General features: G+C 38.9%; 1 protein-coding gene, 1 long non-coding RNA gene and 1 other non-coding gene across 4 annotated transcripts in view; 1 reads left to right on the top strand and 2 right to left on the bottom strand.

Annotated features, from left to right (window-relative positions):
• LOC129479042 (uncharacterized) overlaps positions 1-27,424 on the top strand; it is a 146,376-nt gene that overhangs the window by 94,294 nt on the left and 24,658 nt on the right. The window lies entirely within an intron of this gene.
• SVEP1 (sushi, von Willebrand factor type A, EGF and pentraxin domain containing 1) overlaps positions 14,490-27,424 on the bottom strand; it is a 228,385-nt gene continuing 215,450 nt past the window's right edge. The window contains exons 46-49 of one of the 2 annotated variants that reach the window (XR_008656538.2): positions 25,699-25,794; positions 20,316-20,409; positions 16,129-16,931; positions 14,490-14,552 (exon numbers count right to left, since the gene is read on the bottom strand). Coding sequence is in view for 1 of the 2 variants with exons in the window: in XM_055271527.2 (XP_055127502.1) it covers positions 16,910-16,931; positions 20,316-20,409; positions 25,699-25,794 (212 nt within the window). In the remaining variant the exon portion in view is untranslated. Of the gene's footprint in view, positions 16,932-20,315; positions 20,410-25,698; positions 25,795-27,424 lie in introns of both variants that reach the window. The other variant, XM_055271527.2, reaches the window with a different exon arrangement.
• On the bottom strand, positions 19,985-20,091 carry LOC129479910 (U6 spliceosomal RNA). The gene has a single exon (XR_008656839.1). It is a non-coding gene; the product is annotated as a U6 spliceosomal RNA (small nuclear RNA).

Raw genomic sequence — 27,424 nt, 5'->3', positions numbered from 1 at the left:
GTGTGTTGAGCACAGGACAACTGCAGAGACATGGATTCCTGGCAGGGAAGGACAGTGACAACAAGTGTCAAAAGTCACTTCACAACATAGATTGCAGAGATGTCTCATGTTAAGGATCCAGAGCTGAAGAGAGGTGGAGACTTCTGGAGGGAAAGAAATGTTGAAAGGCAAGTGGGAAGAGGAGAGAAGGGGGGATTTGGACTGGGCCTCTCTCCTTGATGTTAGGGAACATCTACGAGGGAACATCATGAACATCTGGGCAGGGAGGCCCCTCACTTTTCTGGAGAGCAAGAGGACTAAGTTGGAATAAGAGGGGCAAATGCCAGATTCTTTTTACTCCCAACTATTACTAAGTCTGTTAAGTTTTGGTTTCTTGCCTTTATTTGAGACAAAATTATTGAAACTTCTTGGGATTGTGTGTGTGTGTGTGTGTGTGTGTGTGTGTGTGTGTTCCCATGTGTTTTTGTTCAAAAGGGAATGCAGCCAAGATGTTTCCTAGCATGGGAAAGGAGAGTTCATCCCCAAGTCAATGTCATATAATTTTACCATAAAGAATGGATGATAAAGGGACCTAGTCAGGGAAGATCCCAAAATGGGGAAGGCATCCAAAGGGTCAAAGATGAGGAACCTATTGCCTGGTTGAGTGAGGATGCCAAGGACATAGGTTGGGTCATGCTGTTACCCTTTCCACATACCCTCCATGTTTCAATGCAGACAACTGATTCTTTCTTAATCTTAAATAAAGTCATATGCACATGTACCTTCAAACTCCACTTCCAAGCACACTGCTACACTTATAGAGCCACCACCTTTTGTATTATAACAGTGATGTCAAGTGCATTCTCCTACTCTTTTATTATAATCCAGAAAGATTACAAAGAGCATGATAGCTGTCCAGGATTGCAATTTGTCTGTTGTTTTTGAGACTGTGATTGGGGAGAATCTAAACTGAGGGAAGAAGCACATCCTCCTGAAGGAAGGGCTGGAGGTGATGGCCAAGGTTCTGTTCTTCACTCTCTTAGAAGTGATGGTGTCACTCTGGGTAAGTCCCTCACTCTCTGAGCCTCATTTGTAAAATGCGAAAATCAAGAGAGGCCCTGGGCCTTAAGGATCTTAAGGACTTTACTAATGCCTTTTCCTCCTCTGGTTACGGCATTGCAGAGACTTGTGTTGTCAAGGATACTGACTAGTTAAGATTCTTACTGCTGAAGCTGCTTTGGGGAAGGACACATTTCCTGGGAGAGCATGTGAAGCTGAAGGTCATCATACCAGGAAGAACAGGAGAAATTATCACATCAGCAATAGGCAGGCAAAGTAAGGGTGTAGGGTGTAGCCTAGATATTGCTGCCAAAAAAGACAGGCTTCCAGTGCCTGTCGATGTGAATCACCAGGGAGCTTGATGACAAGGCTGATATTGGGTGGAGAAGGAAGTGTAAATGTATGAAAGGGAAAGACTCTATTATAAGAGGCATCTTAGCAGGGAAGAAGCTGGATCTAGCCAACTCCTCCTTTTTATATTCTCCACTCAGCTATTAGGGAAACCAATGGGGTGGGGGTTGGAGAGGACTTGTTAAGATCTAGAGTGGCATTCTACAATGACTCATACAAACCAAAACAATGACACTTAGGAAAGAGCCTTTCTCAAATCAAGGCTCAGGTTTTTAAAGAGCTCATATGTTGTTTTTTTATCTTGATGATCATTTTTTGTTAGAAACAGCAGGGCTTTGAGAACATAGCCCTAGAGAAAAACACCATAAGGCTTTTCACAGACCTGGAAAATACCTCTGTTTCTGGGTAGAGTAAAAGACCTCTGAGTCTTTGGCCAGTAATTTGCCTAAGCCTGTAGGTTTCCATATGCCAAATATTATATTGATACAATGCCAGGTTCTGAAGATTTAATCTTTTTTATTTTTTTTTATTTTTTATTTTGAGACAGAGTCTCACTCTGTTGCCCAGTCTGAAGTGCAATGGCATGACCTCAGCTCACTGCAACCTCTGCCTCCTGGGTTCAAGTGATTCTCCTGCCTCAGCCTCCTGAGTAGCTGGGATGACAGGCACCCGCCACCATGCCCAGCTAATTTTTTGTATTTTTAGTAGAGACAGGGTTTCACTATGTTGGCCAGACTTGTCTCGAACTCCTGACCTTAGGTAATCCACCCGCCTCAGCCTCCCATTTCACTGTGTTGGCCGGACTCGTCTTGAACTCCTGACCTCAGGTGATCCACCTGCCTCGGCCTCCCAAAGTGCTGGGCCACCAGGCATGAGCCACTGTGCCCAGCGAAGATTTAATCTTATCAGTTCTTGTTGAACCTAAGATATCATGTTTGTAAGATAAATCATTAAATTGCCAATCATACTATGCCATGCTATTGTAAGATGCATTCCCATTTCAGAGATGTTCAGATATGTAAAATACATATTATATTTATATTGGATGAATAAAACATGTTAAATAGCTTAACTCTGTTGAATTTTGTGATTTATGTTTAAGTCTAACTGCTACCTGGACACTGCTCTGAGAATACGGTGAGCTGACTCTGCCAAGAGTTTATTAATCCCCAAGGCTTTATTTTAATACCTGAGTCAGAATCCTGAACACCAAGCCTGTAAAATTCCACCGGGAGAGTCGCTGGTATTGTGTTGCCAGCAGGGACACCAGGTGGGTAAGTTATAGGAAAATAGATTGTCTTGGCGAATTGATAGCACAGCACAGCAGGCCGAGGACAAGAGTATTCTTCAAGTTCAGTTCCAAGGGCTTGACAAAGTACATCTCTCATACTGGCCTTTCTTTTAAGGACACTAAAGCATAAAATTCATAAGTTTGTGTGTGTACGTATTGTTTGTGAGACCCCTTAATCCTTACAGCAACATCAGTAAGAGTGGGCCCTATTATTGCTTCCATTACACAAATGAGGAAAGAGGCATCCAAATCACATGGCTAGTAAAGGGAAGGACCAGGGTTTGAATATGGGCGGTCAAATTCCAGAGCTTGTGCTTTTAATCACTGCACCCATCCATGAGAAATAAACCTTGCTATCAAAGCAATTCAGATACGTAAACTAGCCATGATATAAAGAAAAAAGTGCTTTGATAGAGATGTGTGTAAAGTGATGCAGAGCCTGAAGGATAAAGCAACTAAGTTCAGGGATCTTACATATTAATAAAAGCCCTGAGGCTGGGCACGGTGGCTCACACCTGTAATCCCAGCACTTTGGGAGGCTGAGGCGGGTGGATCACTTGAGGTCAGGAGTTTGAGACCAGCCTGGCCAACATGGCAAAACCCCATCGCTACTAAAAATACAAAAATTGGCCAGGCGTGATGGCACATGCCTATAATCCCAGCTACTCAGGAGGCTGAGGCAGGAGAATCATTTGAACCTGGAAGGCAGAGGTTGCAGTGAGCCGAGATTACGCCATTGCGCTTCAGAGTGGGCAACAGAGTGAGACTCTGTCTAAAAAAAAAAAAAAAGAGCAAGCCAGCTACCTCATCTTTTTAAGAAGGGATTCATCTTAATATTCTATAATTTCAGACCATGGGCTTCCTAGATACCATGCCTTTGTGTATTTGTGGACTGAATAGTCAATGTATTTACTCCAAGATTCATGAATATCGACACAAGGCTGATTACTTCGTAGTCAGTAAATGTGGTTTAAACAAATTTTTTGGTTGTAGAAAATTTCCAGCATACACAAAAGTAGAGAGGAGCATATGCTGAACCCCCATCTACTCCTCACTCAGCTATTGTCAATATTTTGCTGTGCTTGCTTTAGCTATATTCACCTTCCCCATCTCCTTATACACTTTTTTCTTTTGGGGGGATTTGAAAGCAAATCCAAGCATTTACATAATCTCACTAGTAAATACTTCAGTATAGTTATCTAATATACAGGATCTTAAAAAATAATCTAAATTATTCCTACCAAAGGCATTAACAGTAATTCCAAATATTCATCTAATATCCAGTCTTTGTTCAGTTTTTCCTGATTAATAAATGTGATTTAATGGAAAAACTTTTACTTCTTTTGTGTTGACTAGAAGTAGATAGTTCTTCCTCTCATACCTATTTAGTCCATATTTGCAAAAACGCAAAACCTTTCTGATGAGCAATTTAGGCTGTTAGGAAATATAAATAAAATGAATAGTTTTTATAAACAGCGCATGCAGTATAACTTTATTTTTAAGATGAAAGATCCAGAGTAGATTTTAAAACAAACACCTGGCGACGATAGAGCTGAACCAGCATGTGCCCAGGTGAGTCCTGTTGAGGAAGTTAACGGTAAAAATTCACAGATTGAGGGGTAAGACGGTCATTTTGCTCAGGAAGGCTGAGCAAGTAACTCTTGAATTTGGATTCATGCTTTTTCTTTGATCAACGTCATTTGTCATTACTGAATGCCTTCCAAAAACTCATTTGGATGTCGTATGTGTTAAACTTTTCTCAGGCGCCCTCTGAACCAACCCGGTCTTCAAGGTAACTGTGCTCATTTTATCTTTCAGTGTTTTTCTGTCTTTGACTTTGGAAAGGCAAATGATGAAAACAGGATTGAAAACTTAGGTTGTTTTCCTCTGTGAAAAAATTTATATAGATGTGTATATGTACATGTACAGAAACATTATGTAAAATATTGTATTGTTTTTTATGACACTGTATTCCTGGGACCTTCCCTAAATTTTTTTTTTTTTTTTTTTTAAAGACAGAGTTTTGCACTTGTTGCCCAGGCTGGAGTTTAATGGAGCGGTCTCGGCTCACTGCAACCTTCACCTGCCGGGTTCAAACCATTCTCCTGCCTTAGCCTCCCAAGTAGCTGGGATTACAGGCGCCTGCCACCATGCCAGGATAATTTTGTATTTTTAGTAGAGATGGGGTTTCACCATGTTGGGCAGGCTGTTCTCAAACTCCTGACCTCAGGTGATCTGCCTGCCTCGGCCTCCCGAAGTGCTGGGATTATAGGCGTGAGCCACCGCACCTGGCCTCCTAAATGCTTTTTGAAATTGTTTAAAAGCTTTTCTTCTCCCATCAGTCTCTATTATTTCATTCTTTCCTCAGCATTTATTGAGCGTTTACTACATGTCAAGTATTACCAAGTATACATTGGTGAAAAAATATAATGCTTGTCTTCAAGGAGGAAGAGAGACAGGCAAATGATAAATGTCTGCCATGGGCTAACCCTGGGACCATCATGGAAGGGCAACTATTGGTCAGGGGGAGATCAGAAAAAAGGTTTACTATACAGGAGGAGGGAAAGGCAGCAGGAAGGAAAGGAAACAAGTTGGTGAGTTCAGGTGTGCCATATATCAGAAGGTGAAATGAGGCAAGAAACCAGATGGAACTATTCAGAATGACGTGCAATTTTTTTAGTACAAGAGGATGGGAACAAGAAATAACAGTAGGTTTCTGTAGAGTTCAATGTCTCATTCTCATTTCTTCTTTGGGCACTTTTATACCCTGGTTGTCTTATAGGAACTGTAAATTATAAGAACTGTATTCAACTGTCTTAAAATATAAAGCATAAAGTAAATATAGTCTGAAGAACAACTACCTGTGGTCTAGTTAGCTTCACCTTGGAGGTGGGTATGGTTTGCGATGCTAGACTAGTTCAGCTGGACCAGACCACAAAGATTGGTGCTGCTTCCTAAACTAGGGAGAAGGAAGACTCTGACTTGTATAGATTGGCTTTTCCTTTAGTTTACTAGCAAACTAGCAAAATATTAGAATGGTGATTTCCATGAGATCAAGAATACAAATGAGTGGGTGTGTCTTCCTGTTGCCTCCCTAGTTCTACCACGTGGGGTTATCAAAGTTAGATGATCTCGGCAGCCTGTGTAGAGTGAAGAATCAACCACAGCTGTTGTACCTTTCACTCTTCCTGGAGACACTTTAGCACCCAATAATCTATTCTATTAACATGAACATCATCTTGCACCATAATGAGAGGTTTCTGGGTTTTATTTCTGTATTTTTGGACCTACTCAAGGTTCAAGTATAGCAAGCTGGGTAGTGGCTTAACACCAAAGTCAAACTATTCTGATAGGGACAAAATGTTTGTGGCAAGTGTGTGTGTGTGTGTGTGTGTGTGTGTATTTGGGTTTAAGAGTGCTTCTGGATATATCTCATCTGTCACACTTCTTTTGGATCTCAATGTCTCTCTCTCTCACACACATACACACACACACACACACAGTATATTCATTCTATAGTTGGATGTCCACATTGGCTTCTGATATGGTTTGGATTTGTGTCTCCACCCAAATCTCACGTCAAATTGTAATCCCCAGTGTTGGAGAAGGGGCCTGGTGGGAGGTAACTGGATCATGGAGGCAAGCTTCCCACTTGCTGTTCTTGTGCTAGTGAGTGAGTTCTCATGAGATTTGGTTGTTTAAGTGTGTAGCCCCTCCCCCTTCTCTCTCTTCCTCCTCCTCCAGTTATGTAAGATGGGCCTGCTTCCCCTTTGCCTTCTGCCATGATTGTAAATTTCCCCAGGTCTCCTCAGCCATGCTTCCTGTGCAGCCTACAGAACCGTAAGCCAATTAAACCTCTTTTCTTTATAAATTACCCAGTCTCAGGTAGTTCTTTTCTTTTCGTTTTTTTTTTTTTTTTTTTGGAGATGGAGTCTCTCTCTGTCACCCAGGCTGGAGTGCAGTGACGCAATCTCAGCTCACTGCAACCTCTGCCTCCCAGGTTCAAGCGATTCTCCTTCCTCAGCATCCCGAGTAGCTGAGATTACAGGCACATGCCACCATAGCCTGGCTAATTTTTGTATTTTTAGTAGAGATGGGGTTTCATCATCTTGGTTAGGCTGGTCTCAAACTCCTGACCTTGTGATCCTTCTGTGTTGGGCTGCCAAAGTGCTAGAATTACAGGCATGAGCCACCTTTCCCTGCCTCAGGTAGTTCTTTATAGCAATGTGAGAACAGACTAATACTTCTTGGTTCTACTCATTGGCATTGTTGGCTCAAAGGAACCCTGGAATGGGAAAGAGCAGAGTGCATTCTCCCAGCACCCTATGAAAGTTGGACTTGGAATGGGGATGGGAGGTTTAGGGCAAAGTCAACAGCATCTGAGACCTCAAGAACAAATGGTGGAAAAAATAGGGTAGGGGATGGTGAGTATGATGGTAGGGTTAGGTGAGAACTGGGAGTAAAGGGAAGTGGCAGTGGTAAAGGAGATAACTTGTGCAAAGGCCTTAAGAAGAGAACGTGGTGTATTCAGAGAACTGAAAGCTGTTCATCATGAGGTCTTCTCAATGTTGCAGTGATGACTTATGGAACATTTTCTGCTGTCTTTTAAACATAGCCTAAAGTTATTTGGTGGAATTCTCACAGAAACTAACACTACTTTGTGATTAGGAACACTTTTTTTTTTTTTTTTTTGCAAACACCAGAAACATAGACTGTAATAATAAACCACCATAGTTATAAAGCTTACATGGTTTTGAAAATGCCAGGGACATGGCCTAGCTAAGGTTCATTCTCTGGAAGGGGTGTTATTACTGACTGCTCTGAGCCCCAGCCTTGGGTCTCAGGTGTTAGGCTGTAATTTCCAGGTCATTGCTTCTCTGTGCCTCAGGTTTCTTAAATGGAAAGAAGAGGAAGCTTTGCAGAATTCACTGAGACAGGTTGAAGAAGGGTTGAGCAGAGAAAGGGACACTGACATTTATTCAGCCATTATCACATGTTAGGCATCCACATAGTTATTCCCACAATTTATGAGATAGTGTGACAGAAAATATATTTTAAATTACAAAGCAGAATGCAAACTATAAGGTATGTAATAAAGATTTTGGAAGTATTTCCCCATTTGAACATATGATCTATAGATTCTCAGTCATTGCTCTTGTGAAGAATGTGGTATGATTGAGAAATGCATTTGGGTAGCTTTTGCTACTTTTTTGTGGTCTTTACCTTAATCCATTCTTGCAGGTTTTTCTGGTTTATTTATTGCCCTTGCTGATAGGATACACTTTAACTTACAGAAACATAAACTAGCTTGACCACTGCTGGGAAAATAAAAAGATCCAGGGGGACATAATGAAAGGTGGAATGTGTATGATTCAGAAGGGTGAGGATTCGGCATTGTAATTAGACAGGTCAGGACTTAGGAGGGTGGAGTGAACTCACTTGAAAATGATGTCTGCAAGGACTGGGTGTGATCAGCAGTTCCTCCAGAGAAACAGCAGTTTGTACTGTAACTCTTACAAACACCCAGACAGCCTATATCTTTGTGTGTCTTTCTTTTTTCTTTTTTTTTTTTTTTTTTTGAGACGGAGTCTCGCTCTGTCGCCCAGGCTGGAGTGCAGGGGCGAGATCTCGGCTCACTGCAAGCTCCGCCTCCCGGGTTCACACCATTCTCCTGCCTCAGCCTCTTGAGTAGCTGGGATACAGGTGCCCGCCACCGCACCGGCTAATTTTTTGTATTTTTCTTTAATAGAGACGGGGTTTCACTGTGGTCTCGATCTCCTGATCTCGTGATCCGCCCACCTCGGCCTCCCAAAGTGCTGGGATTACAGGCGTGAGCCACTGCTCCCGGCCTTGTGTGTCTTTTTAAAGTCGGTTGGTTTGCTTCACAAAACTTAAGAGCTCAGAAATGTTGCACCCAGGAGCATGTATTTTAAGTGGCTTTGCCTGCTGATTCTTGCAGCTGGGAACATGTAGCTGCAGTGCAATGTGTTTGCTTTTTTTTTTTGATTTGTATAAATTTATAGAGTACAGGTGTAATTTTGTAACATGCATAGATTATATGTAGTGGTGGAGCTCAGGGCTTTTAGGGTATGCATTACATGAATAACATACACTATACCCATTAAGTGATTTGTCATCATCCAGCCCCCTCCCACTGCCCTCCTGAATCTCCCTTGTCTGTCAGTCCACATTCTATGTCCATGGGTGCACATTATTTAGCTCCCACTTGTAAGTGAGAAATGTGGAATTTGACTTTCTGTGTCTCAGTTGTTTCAACTAAGATAATGCCCCCTAGTTTCATCCATGTTGCTGCAAAAGACATAATTTCATTCTTTTATATGGCTGAATAGTATTCCATTTTACATTTTCTTTATCCAGTCATTTGCTGATGAACACTTAGGTTGATTCCGTATCTTTGCTAATGTGAATAGTGCTACAATAAATATATGGGTGCAGGTGTCTTTTTATTTTTATTTTTATCTTTTATTTTTTCATTATACTTTAAGTTTTAGGGTACATGTATACAACGTGCAGGTTAGTTACATATGTATACATGTGCCATGCTGGTGTGCTGCACCCATTAACTAGTGATTTAACATTAGGTATATCTCCTAATGCTATTCCTCCCCCCTCCCCCCACCCCACAACAGGCTCCGGTGTGTGATGTGTGTGATGTTCCCCTTCCTGTGTCCATGTGTTCTCATTGTTCAATTCCCACCTATGAGTGAGAACATGCGGTGTTTGGTTTTTTGTCCTTGTGATAGTTTGCTGAGAATGATGGTTTCCAGCTTCATCCATGTCCCTACAAAGGACATGAACTCATCATTTTTTATGGCTGCATAGTATTCCGTGGTGTATATGTGCCACATTTTCTTAATCCAGTCTATCATTGTTGGACATTTGGGTTGGTTCCAAGTCTTTGCTATTGTGAATAGTGCCACAGTAAATGTACGTGTACATGTGTCTTTATAGCAGCATGATTTATAATCCTTTGGGTATATACCCAGTAATGGGATTTCTGGGTCAAATGGTATTTCTAGTTCTAGATCCCTGAGGAATTGCCACACTGACTTCCACAATGGTTGAACTAGTTTACAGTCCCATCAACAGCATAGTAGTGTTCCTATTTCTCCACATCCTCTCTAGCACCTGTTGTTTCCTGACTTTTTCATGATTGCCATTCTAACTGGTGTGAGATGGTACCTCATTGTGGTTTTGATTTGCATTTCTCTGATGGCCAGTGATGATGAGCATTTTTTCATGTGTCTTTTGGCTGCATAAATGTCTTCTTTTGAGAAGTGTCTGTTCATATCCTTCGCCCACTTGTTGATGGGGTTGTTTTTTTCTTGTAAATTTGTTTGAGTTCATTGTAGATTCTGGATATTAGCCCTTTGTCAGATGAGTAGATTGCAAAAATTTTCTCCCATTCTGTAGGTTGCCTGTTCACTCTGATGATAGTTTCTTTTGCTGTGCAGAAGTTCTTTAGTTTAATTAGATCCCATTTGTCAATTTTGGCTTTTGTTGCCATTGCTTTTGGTGTTTTAGACATGAAGTCCTTGCCTGTGCCTATGTCCTGAATGGTATTGCCTAGTTTTTCATCTAGGGTTTTTATGGTTTTAGGTCCAACATTTAAGTCTTTAATCCATCTTGAATTAATTTTTATATAAGGTGTAAGGAAGGGATCCAGTTTCAGCTTTCTACATATGGCTAGCCAGTTTTCCCAGCACCATTTATGAAATAGGGAATCCTTTCCCCATTTCTTGTTTTTGTCAGGTTTGTCAAAGATCAGATGGTTGTAGATATGTGGCATGATTTCTGAGGGCTCTGTTCTGTTCCACTGGTCTATATCTCTGTTTTGGTACCAGTACCATGCTGTTTTGGTTACTGTAGCCTTGTAGTACAGTTTGAAGTCAGGTAGCGTGATGCCTCCAGCTTTGTTCTTTTGGCTTAGGATTGACTTGGCAATGCGGGCTCTTTTTTAGTTCCATATGAACTTTAAAGCAGTTTTTTCCAATTCTGTGAAGAAAAAGTCATTGGTAGCTTGATGGGGATGGCATTGAATCTATAAATTACGTTGGGCAATATGGCCATTTTCACAATATTGATTCTTCCTACCCATGAGCATGGAATGTTCTTCCATTTGTTTGTGTCCTCTTTTATTTCATTGAGCAGTGGTTTGTAGTTCTCCTTGAAGAGGTCCTTCACAACCCTTGTAAGTTGGATTCCTAGGTATTTTATTCTCTTTGAAGCAATTGTGAATGGGAGTTCACTCAGGTGTCTTTTTAAAAATAATGATTTGTTTCCCTTTGGGTAGATACCTAGTAGAGGGATTGCTGGATTGAATAGTAGTTCTATTTTTAATTCTTTGTGAAATCTCCATACTGTTTTCTGTGGAGGTTGTATTTATTTACATTCTCACTAATGGTATATAAGTGTCCCCTTTTCTCTGAATCCTTGCCATCTGTTATTTCTTGTCTTTTTAATAATAATCATCCTGACTGGCTGCTTCTCATTATTTTCAAATTACTCAATTTCTTTCTAGTTCCATCCAAACCTACACTTTCGGCCCAGGCCACCTTGATTGGTAGCTTATAAGATAATTAGGGAAAAAAAATGAATGGCCCTGGCTTAAGGTCAGAGTTAGGAGAAAATCATGAGTAATTAAATATGATCTTTTCAAAGAAATGAGTGTTGCTGCTGCTATGTTTGTTGTTGAGGAAGCATAAAAAAGTGATTCTGATGTAACTTGGCTGGAAAACTTGAGATATTATAAGTGTGTCCACCTCTTTGGATGTCTCTTACCTGGAGAACCCACAAAGTACAAGGATATGCTGTAAAAATGTACTGATAATTTTAATAATTGATTTTTAAAATTCCTTGACAAGCAAATATTTTCCTCTTGTGTATGCAAATGGCTCAAAATTTATCAATATTTTCTCTTGGTAATAGCTTCTGTTTCTGTATTAAACTAATCATATTGATCCGAACTCTTCACTACAGATTCCTAAAGTTGTGTTTAAACAAAACTAAACAGAGACAAGATCTTTACATTTATAGAATAGATGCCAATGTGCTTGTCAGGTTAATTAGGGTAAATAGAAAAATTATATATGCATACACATTAATGTGGGACTTTTACTTCAATTAATTTTTATGAAGATGATTACTTTTATGAATATGAAAACATATTTACAAATATAAAAATGGAAAAGGAAAATGTGGTACACACACACATAGACACATACAGTAGAATACTATTAAGCCATAAAAGGAAGGAAATCCTGCCATTAGCAATAATGTGAATGAATCTGAAGGACATTATGCTACATGAAATAAGCCAGACACAGAGAGACACATACTGTATGATTTCACTTATATGTGGAATCTAAAATAGTCAAACTCACAGAATTGGAGAATGTAATGGTGGTTGCCAGGGGCTAGAAAGGGGAGGAGTGGGGGAAATGGGTAGATGTTGGTCAAAGGATACCAACCTTCAGTTATAAGATGAGCAAGTTAATGGGAATCCAATCTACAGCATGGTGCCTATAGTTAACAATACTGTATTGTATACTTAAAATTTGCTAAGAGAATAGATCTTAAATGTCCTCACCACCACCTAACTCCTCCAACAATGGTAACTATGTATGGTGATGAATTATGTTCATGAATTTGATTATGCTAATCATTTCACAATGTATACATGTATTAAATCATCACATTGTACATTCTTGAATATATACAATTTTTGTCAATCATACCTCAATAAAGCTGGAAAAAATAGGCAAAAAATTATGCCAACTTACACTCTCACTGACAATGCATAAAGTTTTCTATTTCATCCCACATTTGCATTAGTTATTAACATTAAAAATAAGTCTCTGCTAATCCAAAAAGCAAAAGGGTTTCCACTGTTATTTGAATTTGTGTGCTGTGTTTGTGAGGTGGAATAGTTTCTCACATACAAACGAAAATGAGTTTATTGCATTTCTGTGGTGGGTTGTCTGTGTTCTTGAGCTTTATTAAGTTTTTTTTCCCATTTACATGATAAAGGTAGTATAACATGATTCCTTGGTCTGTCGTAAGAAATTTGACAACATTTTGATTACTATTTTTTGAATGACATCCAGAACTCTCAATTTACTTATGCTGTCAAATCTGCTCACCATTCCCACTGTGATTTTACTGTAACTTCTAGGTTTTTTAATCCTTCAAATGTTTGAGAAAATTAACTCTAAAGACAATTTTTATGGTTTTCATATCAATATTTACATCACAATCCTCCTTGAATTTATTTTTATGTGGTAAGAATTCAAACAGAAAGATTTTCAAATTTTTACTCATTGTCTATTACCAGTCACTCAATATTTTTCTCTCTTGCTTTCTAATATTTTATGGTAAACATTTCACTGACTATCGAGGCTTCATTTGTTTTTTTTGGAAGGCTTTCTTGATCACTTATGAGTTTTTTTGTTTGTTTTTGAGACAGAGTCTCACTCTGTCACCCAGGTTGGAGTGCAATGGCATGATCGCGGCTCACTGCAACCTCCGCCTCCTGGGTTCAAGCAATTTTCCTGTCTGAGCCTCCCAAGTAGCTGGGATTACAGGCATGTGCCACCATGCCCAGCTAATTTTTTGTATTTTTAGTAGAGAAGGGGTTTCACCATATTGGCCAGGCTGGTCTTGAACTCCTGACCTCAAGTGATTCACCCGTCTTGGCCTCCCAAAGTGCTATAATTACAGGTGTGAGCAACTGTGCCTGACCACTTACGAGTTTTTAAATAAAATATTTGAATTCATATATAGAGACTATCAAATTGATGCTTTTGTGATTCTTCTTCCAGCATATACTATTTTAATTACTGTAGCTTTTATTCTAATTTTTAAAAAGATCTTTTCGTTTTTCCTTAAAATATTTTAATTTTCCATTTTGCTTTTGTTTGTAATAAACATTAGAATAAATAATTTGGTCATGATCCCCCCAAAAACCCAATATGGCAAATATAATTAGAACTATATGAAGCTTGTAACTTTATTTGGAAAAAAAATCACGTCTTTAGGACATACAGTTCTCTCATCCAAGAAATGGCATGTTTCTACATGAGCTGATCATTGATGAATGTTTATAGGTATATTTTTCTAATTTTCTTCCTTGAGACTACATATATTTCTTATTTGTATCATCCATATGTATATATTTACTGATATTGTGAATAGAAGATTTTTACTATATTCTCTTTATTATTAATATGCAGGGAAGCTCTCTTTTTTGGTATGTATGTCTGGTTCTCATCCAGTTTACTGGACTCATTGCTTCTAATGGATTTTCATGCCTTTGAGTTTTCATCTTACAAGACACATTATTATATCTCCTGCCAAAACGAAACTGTGACAGTTTTCTCATTTCTATACTCTTTATTTATTTCATATATTATTGCTCTGGCTAGAACTGAAGAATAATACTCAAGGTGAATGGGAATAGCTATTTTGCTTTGTTTCTGATTTTAAAGTGAGGCATGTAGTGGTTCATAATAGGATTGATTATAATTGAAACAGATAAACTTCAGTATGCTGGACACTTACTACTTTTTTAGAAATTTAAGAATGTGCGGAATTTTATCAAATGCCTTTTCCATATTTATTGCTCTTATCATGCATTTCATATTGTATCATTGTAAAATACCATCTGCCTGTCAAGTATTGTTTTAAAACATTAAATTTGCTAAATATTACCTAGTGTTAGATGCAGGTCAAAAATGCAGAAACAGTAGAGTAGGAAGTTCATGAGTTTTAGAGTAAATCAGGCTTGGAGTCCATTTGGCTTTGCCATTTATTTTAGATCAGTTATTTGACTTCTCAGTTTCACTTTCTTCATCTATAAAATAAAGATAATAATACATATCTCAGTAGAATTGTGAAGATTCAAAGACCTAATCTCTTTAAAACACCTACTGCAGTGTGTATCATGTATTATGAGTTGTTCAAAAACTAGTTTGAAAGCTAAATTATATGATTGACGTATAGTTCATTTTCATCTTTGTTAGGTTTTTGCATCAGAGTGATATTTGGTAAATATTTGGCAAATATTACTCAGTTTGTCATCTTTTCCAGCTTGTGGGATAGTTTATATAGCATGGGGAATGGCTCTGCCTTCAAAAATTCACTAGAAGCTATACCTAGTATGAAGATTTTAAAATTTCTTTTTACAATTTTTGTTTTCCTACACTGGTCTTCTCTGCATAGTATGGAAGATTAAAAAATAATATTCTTCAACTATTTTTCAGTATCATTACTCTGTGACTCACATTTCTAAATATGTATTATTTCCACACCCCACTTGTATGGTGCTTTACTTCCTTATATTCTCTATATGCCAGGACTACTTTGACTTACTGTGTAAATATAAACCTTTCAGCCTATTCAAAGTATCCGAATACAAATTCCATTTTGAAGGTATACATATTTAGTAGGTACTTTCATAACTGAGTGTTGTTTCCAATTGCTTAGCTTAATTTTTTCTGGTACTACTTTTTATTACTCAGATTTGGGGCTGTATTTTCTTTTCTTTTTGAAATAGGGTCTCACTTTGTCACCCAGGCTGGAGTGAAATGGTGCGATCTTGGCTCGCTGCAGCCTCAACCTCCCAGGTTTAAGCAATCCTCCTGCCTCAGCCTCCCCAAGTAGCTGGAACTACAGGCATGCACGACCATGCCCGGCTAATTTTTGTATTTATTTTATTTCATTATTATTATTATTTAGTTTTTAGAGATGGAGTTTCTCCATGTTGCTCAGGCTGGTCTCGAACTACTGAGCTCAAGCTATCTACCCATCTCGGCCTTCCAAAGTGCTAGGATTATAGGTGCGAGACATCGCACCCAGCTTTTTTGGCTGTAGTTTTGTTTTTAAGATTATAAATGACAAAGATCAACAAGGTTTGGAAGCTAATGGACTATGAGTAAATTTGTTGGAAGGTAGACTCATAAGCATGTAAAACTGGTCAAGGAAGTGAATGTCAAGAGAAAGAAGGAGGAGTCAATGGCTGAGGGATGCCTACGGTAGTGAGGAGAACTAGGAGAATCAAGATTTCTTTCATCCTTTCTGCATTCCTCCACAGTGCTACAACACACTCCAAGGCCTGTGTGGGAGCAGTTTTCCCAGAGGATGAAGGCAAGTTGATTGTAAGTTTCCTATTTTAAAACAAAATCTAGGGTTTCACTTTATTTTCTGAAGTCTGGGGAAGTCTTCACCTTGGTACAATTATTATGATAGAGGTAGGTGACAGTGAGGACTGAGGGTCAGCTCAGCTTTCTCTTAGGTGGCTGCAATTCTTTTTTGCAGGTGGGACCAGGAGCACAGCTCTGGGTAATATTTCCCATTTGCCTTTTTCCTTCTCCTTCCCTGTCTTCCCCTTCCTATCTCCTTTCTCCCAAAATACTGAGTTGTGGGATTACCAGTCCAGGTATCAGCTCTCTGTTAATCTTCCAGTTCTTGAATCTCTTATTCCAGCCACGAGAAAGAAGGCTAGCACTTTCATTGTGAACCAAGGTCATTATGCTGTTTCTCCACATCCATGAAGTTAATGCCTACGGCTTTTCAAATGTTGAGAAAAGAATTAGCTAGGCTACCCTAAGTCCTAGGACATAATTATGTGGTGGAGAGTACCAGGTCCAACAGTTACTCTCTGATTAAGTAAGTGAAAGAAAAAGCTTTTATTATTACACATATTGTATAGAAGATGGAACCGGAACAAAGGGGTCTCCTTTATTGTAAGGGGTCTCCTATGTGGTGCCAGTGGCACAGATGAAAGATCATGAGTCCTCTCTATGAATCCCTTGGCCACCTCATAAAATGGTACTATCCAGCAAAATATTATTTAGTAGCAAAATATATTTTAATTGAAAAATCATTTTAAGTAACTGAATAAAAATGTGTACCAGGAACTTTCCCAATAGACAGCAGAATATGTACATTTTGTGAGGGTAGAGCAGCATCTATTTAATATAATTTTTATATAGAAAATACAGGCATATTTAAAAATGGAAACATGTAAGAAAGTATGTCACAAGGAATAACAAAATATATCACAAAATAAAAAAAGTAACCCCAAGTAACAAGTTTACTAAACAAGACCCAGCACCATGTTGGACTTTCTTTGCATAAGTTCCAGGATGCCCAGGCACTACCAAGGAGAGATGATCCTGCTTTTGGGAGAGCCAGCTGGTCGTGAAGTGGTTAAAACCCCGTCCTCCTTTTCCTGGAAAAGAAAAAAAAAAAAAAGCAACCAAATAGATTCAAAAGAAAAAATTGAACAGAAGAGCTAACATCTCTTTAGGGGTTGATGAAAACAGGACTGAAAGTCCCAGATACTCCCAGATACCTGGGCATTATATGTGATGTTTATACGGATGGGGGTCATTCTTTGAGATAACTAAGAGGCATGGGAAACAAGTGCTAACTTATGGAAAGATCTGAGAAGCATCAGACCTGAGTTTTAGTCTTGATTCTGCCACGAGTTTTCTCTCTTACAATTCTCTCTTCTGTAAAATGAGGGGTTTGGATCTAAAGAACCTAAAGGTCTCTTAGTCCATTAACAATCTATGGTTTTTCATTATGATATTTGCTTAGGATCAGTTTTCTGAAGATGCGCACAGAGGTCAGAGGAAACACAATTTCCTTCTGAACAACTGAATTATCTGGGGAAAAGGCCAGGTCAGTCTTATTTATCAGTAGAGAAGGTTAAACATTGAGGGATTTAATGGATGCCACAAGGCATTTCTCTACCAATTGACATTCATGCCAGGAAATTGCTCCATCTGTTAACAAGCCTCTATTGAGCAGCGACTTTTGTGCCTGTACAAGGCACTAGGCATATTATGTATTTTTAAAAACAAGATCTTACTCTGTTGCCGAGGCTGGAGTGCAGTGGCACAATCTTGGCTTGCTGCAACCTCCGCCTCCTGGGTTCAAGCAATCCTCCCACCTCAGCCGCCTCAATAGCTGAGACTACAGGCGTGTGCCACCATGCCTGGCTAACTTTTCTGGGTATTTTTTGTAGAGACGGGATCGTCCTATGTTGCCCAGGCTGGTCTTGAACTCCTGGGCCCAAGTGATCCGCTTGCCTTGGCTTCCCAAATGGCTGGGATTACAGGTGTGAGCCATCACACTCGGCCCAGCACACAAACTTTAAGGCATTCAGTCTCGTAGGAGAGAAGGAAAAAATTATACGGTAACATTTATTGTTTATTTCTCAGAAAAGCACTCTTCCCCCTCCCGCTTTCCTTTCTTCTGGGAATTGCCAGACTCTCCTCCCTTTTACCCAGTTTTTTGCCAAAATTACCCTTTATGTTGGTACAACATAATCCAACCTAGGACTACAGTTCATTGATTCATGCTTGGCCATTGAATCAATCTGGACCAATCAGAGTCCTGGATTTTTAAACTGGGACAGTGTACTATATCTCCGGATACTGTATGGTGACATGTAAAAAATTCTGTAAGAAATTTTGTCCTGGCCAGGCATGGTGGCTCATGCCTGTAATCCCAGCATTTTGGGAGGCCAAGGTGGGTAAATCACCTGAGGTCAGGAGTTCGAGACCAGCCTGGCCAACATAGTGAAACCTCATCTCTACTAAAAATACAAAAATTAGCTGGGTGTGGTGGCATATGCCTGTAGTCCCAGCTACTCAGGAGGCTGAGACAGAATCGCTTGAACCCATGAGGCGGAGCTTGCAGTAAGCCGAGATTGCACACCGCATGCCAGCCTAGGCATCTGAGTGAGACTCTGTCTTTAAAAAAAAAAAAAAAAAAAGAAATTCTGTCCTTCCCTTCCACGTGAACCAAACAGAAGAAAACCATTCAGCAGCAAGACAGAGGATGCAGCAGACCCTGGAAGAGGTGGTGACATGGGAAGTGGAGAGGTACATGTGGCTTTCAATCCCCAGTCTGGTCCTCCTGATGCTCAACCACTCCTCTGTCTTTGTGTTCCATACGAGGTCCCTCTATTGTGATAATAAATTCTCTTCTTTGCTTAAACTAGTTAGAGTTTTAACAAGAATTACAGTATATGGAGGAGGAACCTGCCTGGTCCTCTGGGTTGCTAGTTAGCTACACCTCTCAGCTAATTTGCCATTATTTTTCTTGGATGCTTACATCAAACTTTTGTGTAAAAAATCTAGATCTTGTTTTCCTTATTATTTAATGTACAATATTTTAATACAAGCTAATAATTATCCTTTCCTCAATCAAGAAAGAACTCCTATGGACAGTTTTTAAATCATGCAAACTCTCTCTGGGCTTCCTTTTCTTTATCTGAAAAATGAAGAGGTTGAAATACAAAATCTAATATTATAAGAAAATACTAAATACTTTTTTTGAGTCACTGTTTTTTTCTCTTTTCCCTTTTTTTGGCTCTCATTTTCTTAAATTCAACTCTGCTCTCAGGTAGAGGTATAATCTTGGCAGCTTCTAAATATATTTGTCCATTTCAAATTTGCTGTTTAGGGTTCAGTTTATTTTTTCTCCTTTTGCAGAGATGGCATACACTTGAGATGATGTGAGGAAATTCACTGGCATTAGACAGATCTGTTGTTGTTGTTGTTAAGCTAGGTTTTACTTTAATTGCTTTTTTATATTTGCAAGTTGACTTTGACATTCCAATCAAAATAACAAATCAGGAAATGAAAAATAAAAGTTGTTTTCAGTTAACTGAATTTTTCCCACTTTAAAAAATTGCATATGGAAATACCCATTTGTTTTTAATGAGTCCTTATATGATAGGAGTAAGTGTATATGATACAAATCTAAGTGCAGTGATATATATTGAAAGTCTTAAAATATAGCTGATATTTCAACATTGCAACATTGGTGAGGACAATGTTTGAATATTGAAAATATTTTATCTATGGTATGTCACAATATGGCTGATATTTTCCTGATGTTTAAAAAGCTATAAATGATCTTTTAGCTATTTTCCCTTTGACTTATTTTTGGGATAGTATTTTTAAACTATGATATTTATCTGGTCAGAAATGAGAAACCGATGAAAAAACATTTTTACATAACCTTTTTGTAGTCAATGAAATGCTATGCATAGAAACACTAAAATATAAAACAAAATGTTTTACTTTAAAATAAACGTTTCCTATCAATTCAATACTATTTTTATTGTAATGAAGAACTTAAACATCTATTGGGTCATTTTCAATAAAATGCATTGAGTTTATTTATTTTACATCCTTGCATCTGTAGGATGCAATCTTCTGTTCAAGAAGATGATTTATTTATATAACCCTTTTTTTTTAATTGCAAAAAAATGTGGAATGCTTCACAAATTTGTGTGTCATCCTCTAGCATGGGTCATACTAATCCTCTCTGTGAAGTTCCAGTTTTAGTATATGTGCTGCTGAAGTGAGTACAAGACTGCTTATTTTTGAGATATTCTTGTTTTGTCAATCCTGAACTAATATTTCTTAGCTTTGGCTTTGATTCAAATTTAGAGAGCCTGTCTCAAAATGGACGTTTTCACATACAAAATACTTACAGTCAAACTAGACAGAGAGAACTTTTGGCTCTTACGACAATTTACTTGAATTTTAGAGTCTTCATGTTATAGGCGAACATTAATTTTTGGTTATCTTACCTGGAACAGTTATGTCCCGTCCAAGAAGAAAGACAATGACATCGGTTTGGTCTTACACATTTTCCACCATTTAAGCAGGGAGACTGGCAAACAGCTGGAATAAAAAACCCATGCACTGATTTATTTAATACTTAGCAATTTTGGCGATATCCATAAAGGCTCGTAGGATAAGATTTGCCTCTACTTCCTCCAGCAGCCACTGCTGGTCTTCATATACCATTAGCATTATCCATTTCTGCCGCTCTGCTTGACCTCACATCCTTACGTGGTACCACCTCCCTTTTTCCTTCCAAGCTGGTCAATTTTCACATTTAAGTCCCAGATTAAGTTCTACCTACTTGTTGAAGCCTTTGCTGATCACTCCAAGTCCACTGATTTTCCTCTTCTCTAATCTTTTTTTATTTATGCAACCAATCTGACACTTTGAATATTTTGAACTATAAATTTTTTTGTGTTCAATTAGATTGTACATTTCTTTCCACTGACTTGAAGCTCAAGATTATAAATTCCTCGAGGGAGTTAGCATTGAATTCTATGATTGATTGGGTGATTAAGTCAGACGTCAACTTTTATGATAATAAATTAGGCACATGGATTGTCTAAAATAACAGATGATTCAACATCCCTTTGTGTTTGGTGAGGAGACATATTTCACGGCTTTTGTCAGCTTTAACTAGAATTACAGAAACTGGTTAGCCACAGATAAAACCCTGAGAGGACACTGAAAGATTCACTATCTAGGTGTCTTTCTCACAAATCCATAATCTCATAACCAAACTCTTCATCTGCATAAATTTATTTGTTAAAAAACCTGAAGATGCTGGTATTAGGTCTAGATGAATTTTTAGCAAGTGTAACATATCAAAGAGAATGGAGAACTCCCTGTAGGAAGGAAATAAAATGTCTGTTGGGAGAAAGCTGGAAATAAGAACCATTCCAATATCTGTAGCACAGAAAGGCAGGCTCTTTCCTGGATGAAAAACTCCTTTTTGGTGAATTATAAGTAAATGTCCTTTCTTCAGTCATTCATTCATAAAATATGGAGAAAACGTCTGCTAAGCAAGTAGCAGGCACTTGATAAGCACTGGCCCTTGTCCAGAGAGAACAAGAGAGAAGACAAGTAAAACATGTCTTTCCCCTTGGGGAGCTCTGTTGGTAAGTTAAGAGTAAGAGCTGGCCAGCAGAATGCACTTATTAGCAATCTAATGGGAAAGAAAATTATGAAACAAGGCAGGATTAAAACAAGCAAAACTAAAACTCAATAATTGAAAACCAACTCCCCATAGTTTCTGCTTGCTGATACAAGAACACGTTACTCCTTTTCAGGACTATGCTGAATTAGCAGTGCCTGACTGCACTAACAAACTCGTCATTACGTTTACTTTCTTGTCTAAAAGCTTAAGCCTCCTTCCCTATCACATCAGTGGTCCCAGTGTTCCATTCAGGGCCACCTTTTCATGTTGCGTGTCTTCTGCAGTGTTTTTTCCTCCCATGAGTATTTTTCAATGATGACTTATAAATCTCTATCTTCATCTAAATGAATTTTCTGGGAACATAACTATCATCCAACTGCCTGTCACTCCGCTTGTATGTTTCACAGTCCTCTCAGACTCAGCGTGTTCATACTTAGCTCCTTATCTCTACTCTCAAGCTTGCTTCTCCTGGCTTCTCTGTCTCAGTAAATGGCAACACCTTCCACTCCAGTGCCCAAGCTGGAAACAGCTTTTACTCTTCCAACTAGTTTTGACTCTTCTTGGATTCTACCCCTCACAACAGATCTGTAACCAAGTAGCATTGATTCTTACTCTTTACTGTCTCTCAAATCTACTTTTTTGTGGTTTTCTCCAGACTTCATTAATTCTTGCCAATTCTGCTTTTACAACCCCCCAATGAATCTCTCTATTGTAAGTCTTGCCTTCTTCCACTTTTCATACTGCTGCCAAAATCAGTTTTCTAAAAGAAAATCCGATCACATGATTTTCCTGCTTAAGATCCTTCAGTGGCTTCTGTTGCTGTCAACACATAATTTAGCATCTTGCACTTGGCATGTGATGTGTTTCCTGATCTGATGCTGCCCATCTTTAGAGCTTCATTCCAGCCACTCCCCTGCATTTCCTCTATGGCTTTGGTTATCCTTTGCTGAACACACCTGTCTATCTTGTGGTCCATGCCTTTAGCTGCAACGAACTCCTTTTGTTTCTCCTCAGATTCTATGCTTGGGAAGCTTTTTCTGAACTTCAACATTTGATTAGTTTACCCATTTTCACTGTTGTCATAGCCCATTTTACAGATTTTGATTAGCCTCTATCTTAACACATTCTAGTTATCTATTTACAGGCCATGCCACATCCCTTCCCCTTTCCTAGACTGAAATTCTGGAGGGCAGGAGCCCCTGTTTTATATGCTTATGGTATGCTTAGTACTTAGGGGTGTAAGTAGGATCTATGCTGAGGTAGCTGCTGTAAGATTTGGAGAAACGAAGGCTATAGAGTTCAGTGTCATTAAGGAGCATATTCTTGTGAGACAGCTAAGGTGTTAAATGCAAATAAATCAGATCTATTTATTAGCTTTAAACTGCATGATTCTAACTAGTTGTGTAACATTTATAGAAATGGAATGTTAGAAAGTAGATTATTGTGATATTGAAAAGTTTAGAGATCAGAGGAAACTTAGGCAGGACTTGGGGGTTGAGTGAGGCTAAAATAGGTGGGGGAAAGAGGAAGGTCATGCGCAAATGTAAGGAGACTGGGGAGGAGAAGAGGCTGCTTGCAGGGGTAGTGAGAAAACCGTCACTGCAGGGCACCGTGTGTGATGGTAGGGTAAGAAGTGAGTTGTGCTTCAGCTGTGCTGAAGCTGGCTTATGCAGCACCTTGGAAGTCAGAAGAATTCAGGGTGGATGTGGAGACTAAAACAGAGAACCATTTTAGGCTCTTAAACAGGGCAAAGACATGCCAACGTAGTACATTGATGATGTTCAGTCTGGAGGGACATGGTGACAAGAAGGTCAACTTGGCCATGATCCAGAGTCTTTTACTGACTGGTGACAGTGGTGTGGAGTACAATGTGAGAGATGCTGAGCAGGAAGGAACAAAAGTAGTGATGGTGCTGTAACCTCAGATGAAAGGGAGGGTGAGTCAAGAGTAATTCATTCATTACCTGCACCAGTAAGGTACCTGGAAAAAAGCAGAGCTTGTTTATAGATGAACAGGAGAAATGTGGGTAAATATCAAAGTTGATTTGTTATAAACAAACACTATAGACTGCTTTCAGAGTCTCAAATAAGGCCTTCAAATTCAGCCTCCAGGACATTTTTCCTTCTCTACATTCATGAATGGCTCAATTTAGGCTTCAGGCAGGGTGACGACTGCATGTCTGTTTTTGTCTGTAACAGTACTTTTCAGTCTCATTTCTCTGGTTCACTTATTAATAGTGCCTCTTTTACTCTCAAAAATGTCCTGGTTTGGAAGCTAAATTATATGGTCTTCCCAGCCTTAGGGTTCATGACAAGCTCTGGTGTCAGGAAGCCCTGTCTATACTTTACATGCCATTTATGTTTTACTCCACTGAGGAGGTGGTATAAACATTGTTTATAGGAGGAATAGTGGTATGTCAGAATTAATACTTCATAAATATAGCAAGCCCTATTTTTTAAATGGTGGCTTAAAATTTGAGGACATTAGAAAGGTAGTTTGTCATTTTAAATTGAGTTATTTGACATTTACTAAAAGTATCTACTATATTTGGGTACTATGCTAAGCACTGGGGATATAAAGATGATAAAAAAAAAATCCTTGCCCTCAAGTGGCGTATAATCTACTGGGGGAAGGGATAGATAATCAAGCAATTGAACAGATGTCAAAGTACAGTGGGCCAAATGCTGTATTTGAGGTCCACAAGAGGATGTTTGTTACTAATAAATCAACTACCATTTGTTGCTGTTGTCCATGATAAGAAACCATCTCTTTGATGAGTTTTGTAATTTTTTTTCCTTTTTTTTTTCTTTAAACTTTTTGTTAACTTTTATTTTAGGTTCAAGGGTGCATGTGCAGGTTTGTTATATAGGTACACTTGTGTGACGGGAGTTTGTTATACAGATTATTTCATCACTCAGGTACTAAGCCTAGTTCCCAATAGTTATTTTTTCTGATCCTCTCCTTCCTCCCACCCTCTACCCTCAAGTAGGCTCCAGTGTCTATTGTTCCTATGTGTTCTCATCACTTAGCTCCCATCATTTAGCTCCCACTTATAAGTGAGAACGTGTGGTATTTGGTTTTCTGTTCCTTTTCTAAGGATGATGGCCTCCAGTTCCATCCATATCCCACAAAGGACATGATCTCGTTCTTTTTTATGGCTACGGGGCTATTACTAAAAAGTAAAAAAATAGACTGGATGCAGTGGCTCATGCCTGTAATCCCAACACTTTGGGAGGCCAGGGTGGGTGGATCACTTGAGGTCAGGAGTTCAAGATCAGCCTGGCCAACATGGTGAAACTCTGTTTCCGCTAAAAATAGAAAAGTTAGCAGGGTATGGCAGCAGGTGCCTGTAATCCCAGCTACTCGGGAGGCTGAGGCAGGAGAATTGCTTGAACCCGGGAGGTAGAGGTTTCAGTAAGTTGAGATCACGCCACTGCACTCCAGCCTGGGCGACAAGAGTGAAACTCTGTCTCAAAAAACAAAACAAAACAAAAACATATGCTGGCGAGGTTGTGGAGAAAAGGGAACACTTACACACCATTGGTAAGAGTGTAATTTAGTTCAACCATTGAGGAAAGCAGTATGGCGATTCCTCAAAGACCTAAAAACAGAACTACCATTCAACCCAAGCAATCCCATTACTGGGTATATACCCAAGGGATAGAAATCATTCTACCATAAAGACACATGCACATGTATGTTCATTTCAGCACTATGCACAATAGCAAAGACATGGAATCAACCTAAATGCTCATCAATGGTAGACTGGATAAAGTGTTTTTTTTTTTTTTTTTTGCATTTTAACTTAAATTGTATTTATGTATAACCTTGTTCTTTCTAAAGAGTAAGCATAAATTTAGTAATTTAGCTTCTTAGAGATTAAAATATTATTCTGAACCTCTGTGTAATGTCTTCTCTATGCTCTGCAAAATAAAGCAGATGACATAAAGAAGACAGGTAATTGAGTAGACTTAGATGCTATTCTTTGGCATATGACCTGGAAACGTGTTTAGGCAACCATAAAATTCAGCATTGAGACACCAATCAAGGGATCATCTTGAGGAATTTTTGAGAAACATCAGTACTTTTTCACTTTGTCACCACTTCTGAGTCTGAGTCACAGTCTTCAGTGTCCTCTGGAGTTTCATGGGACTGAGCCACCAAGAAAACAAACCATGAAAGAGGCCTACCTGTATGACAGCGAGACCCCGTCCAGCCAGGCGGGCAGTCACACTGGTAAGGGGCCACACAGCGACCTCCGTTCAGACAGGGAAGAATGCAGATTGCTAAAAAAAAAAAAAAAAAAAGGGGGGGGGCATTGAAATGGTGTTGATCAAAGTACACATCTCAGATAGGTTCAAGGGTTCAGAAAACATTTTGCAGGAGTGAAACCTTGTATGACTCACTAAATAACTTTCCTGCATGTGTTGTGCTTATTAATGAGTATCATTGGGAAAACACAATCAGGAAAGTAAGCCTGGATTCTTAGCCAGATGTAATGACTCTAAGGCCAAATCCACTTTCAGTGAAGACGTTCGGTAATCAGTGTCTGCAAAGTGCTTTGCTTTAACTCTTCACAAAAATATGCAGAACGGTCTCCATTTATTATAGTTTCAAATTTCCATTACAAATTACATAAAATGTTCTAAGAGGATTTGGCTGCCTTGAGGCTCTCTTCCTGTCGAACTAAATGTGAGAATGGAATCAGATAGGCTATAACATAGGGTTGGAGTCTGCAACATTTTGGTAACAATGTGACAACACACCCTTTATTTCCGAGAAGCTGAGGACTGATGGTGACTGAATGATGCCTCCCCAACACTGTTCATGACTATCATTCCTCCTCCTAGAAATCACTGAAATCTTTAAAGAGGCATAGTCTGTTTAAAAGACGTGAGATTGTTGCCTTGCTCCCCAAAATCAAGTTCCCTAACCCCAATAGTCTTTGCATCACCTAGGAGTTGGTTAGCAATGCAGATGTCAGGTACCAACCCAGATCTGCTGATCTCCCAGATGATCTGTATGCACAGCAAAGCTTGGGAAGCACTGGTGTAATGAAGGAGAGCAGGCACATGCTCAGTGAGCCAGACCAGCTAAGGCAGCCAAGCCAGGCCTGTCGTGGGGTACCCCAAAGTCAGTGCTCACTAAGTCTTTGGACTCTTGACATAAGAGCAAGTTAAGTCTGGGAGCCCTAGGTGAAATGGAATGACTTGGGTGAGCTGGAAGAGAAAAGTGTGATTTCTCTTCTTTTTTAATCACTTGAGAATACTTGTTTTGGTGAGTTGTTAGCAGCCTAAATTTATTTCCATCATACATTTTCCTTTAAAGATTAGTTGAAAAAGTCACACTTAAAACATTTTAGTCTCTTATAAAATTCCTGCCCTGTAGGAAAAACTGGTATAGACCAATGGCTATCACATGAATCACTCTTAATGGTTTACATACACTGCTCCTGTTGAAATATGAAACCATTTTATCCTTATATATATTTTAAGATACTGAAATAAAATGTAGTTAAGATATTTAAAAAATTTAACATCACTATCTATACCTCCCTGGAATTTCAAATTCAAATGTTTCTATAAGGATCAAAATTCTATATTAATTTACCAAGTATGGATCTAGGAGTGCCAGCTTTCCTTATTTTCTTAATTAGTAGAAACAATAACAAAGAGGAAATGGTGAGCTGCAAATATTACCTGGAAAGTACATGTTTTGCAGTGGTGCATGTTTATACCAACTGCAGCGATGACTGACATAGCACATAGTAGACCCTGAGTTAAGGGAAGAGGATAGCTTGGAGACTTTACAACAAGCTCCTTCTCAAGAAGACTTTTGCAAATTTTTGCCAGGGAGCATGTGAAGATGACTTTAGATGGATCTTAATAACAGTATTTTCAAAGTCATTAATATTCT

Source organism: Symphalangus syndactylus, chromosome 3 (assembly GCF_028878055.3).
Source record: "Symphalangus syndactylus isolate Jambi chromosome 3, NHGRI_mSymSyn1-v2.1_pri, whole genome shotgun sequence".
Lineage (NCBI taxonomy): Eukaryota > Metazoa > Chordata > Mammalia > Primates > Hylobatidae > Symphalangus > Symphalangus syndactylus.
Note: the sequence above shows the minus strand (reverse complement) of the source record. Positions and strands in the feature narration are given on the sequence as shown.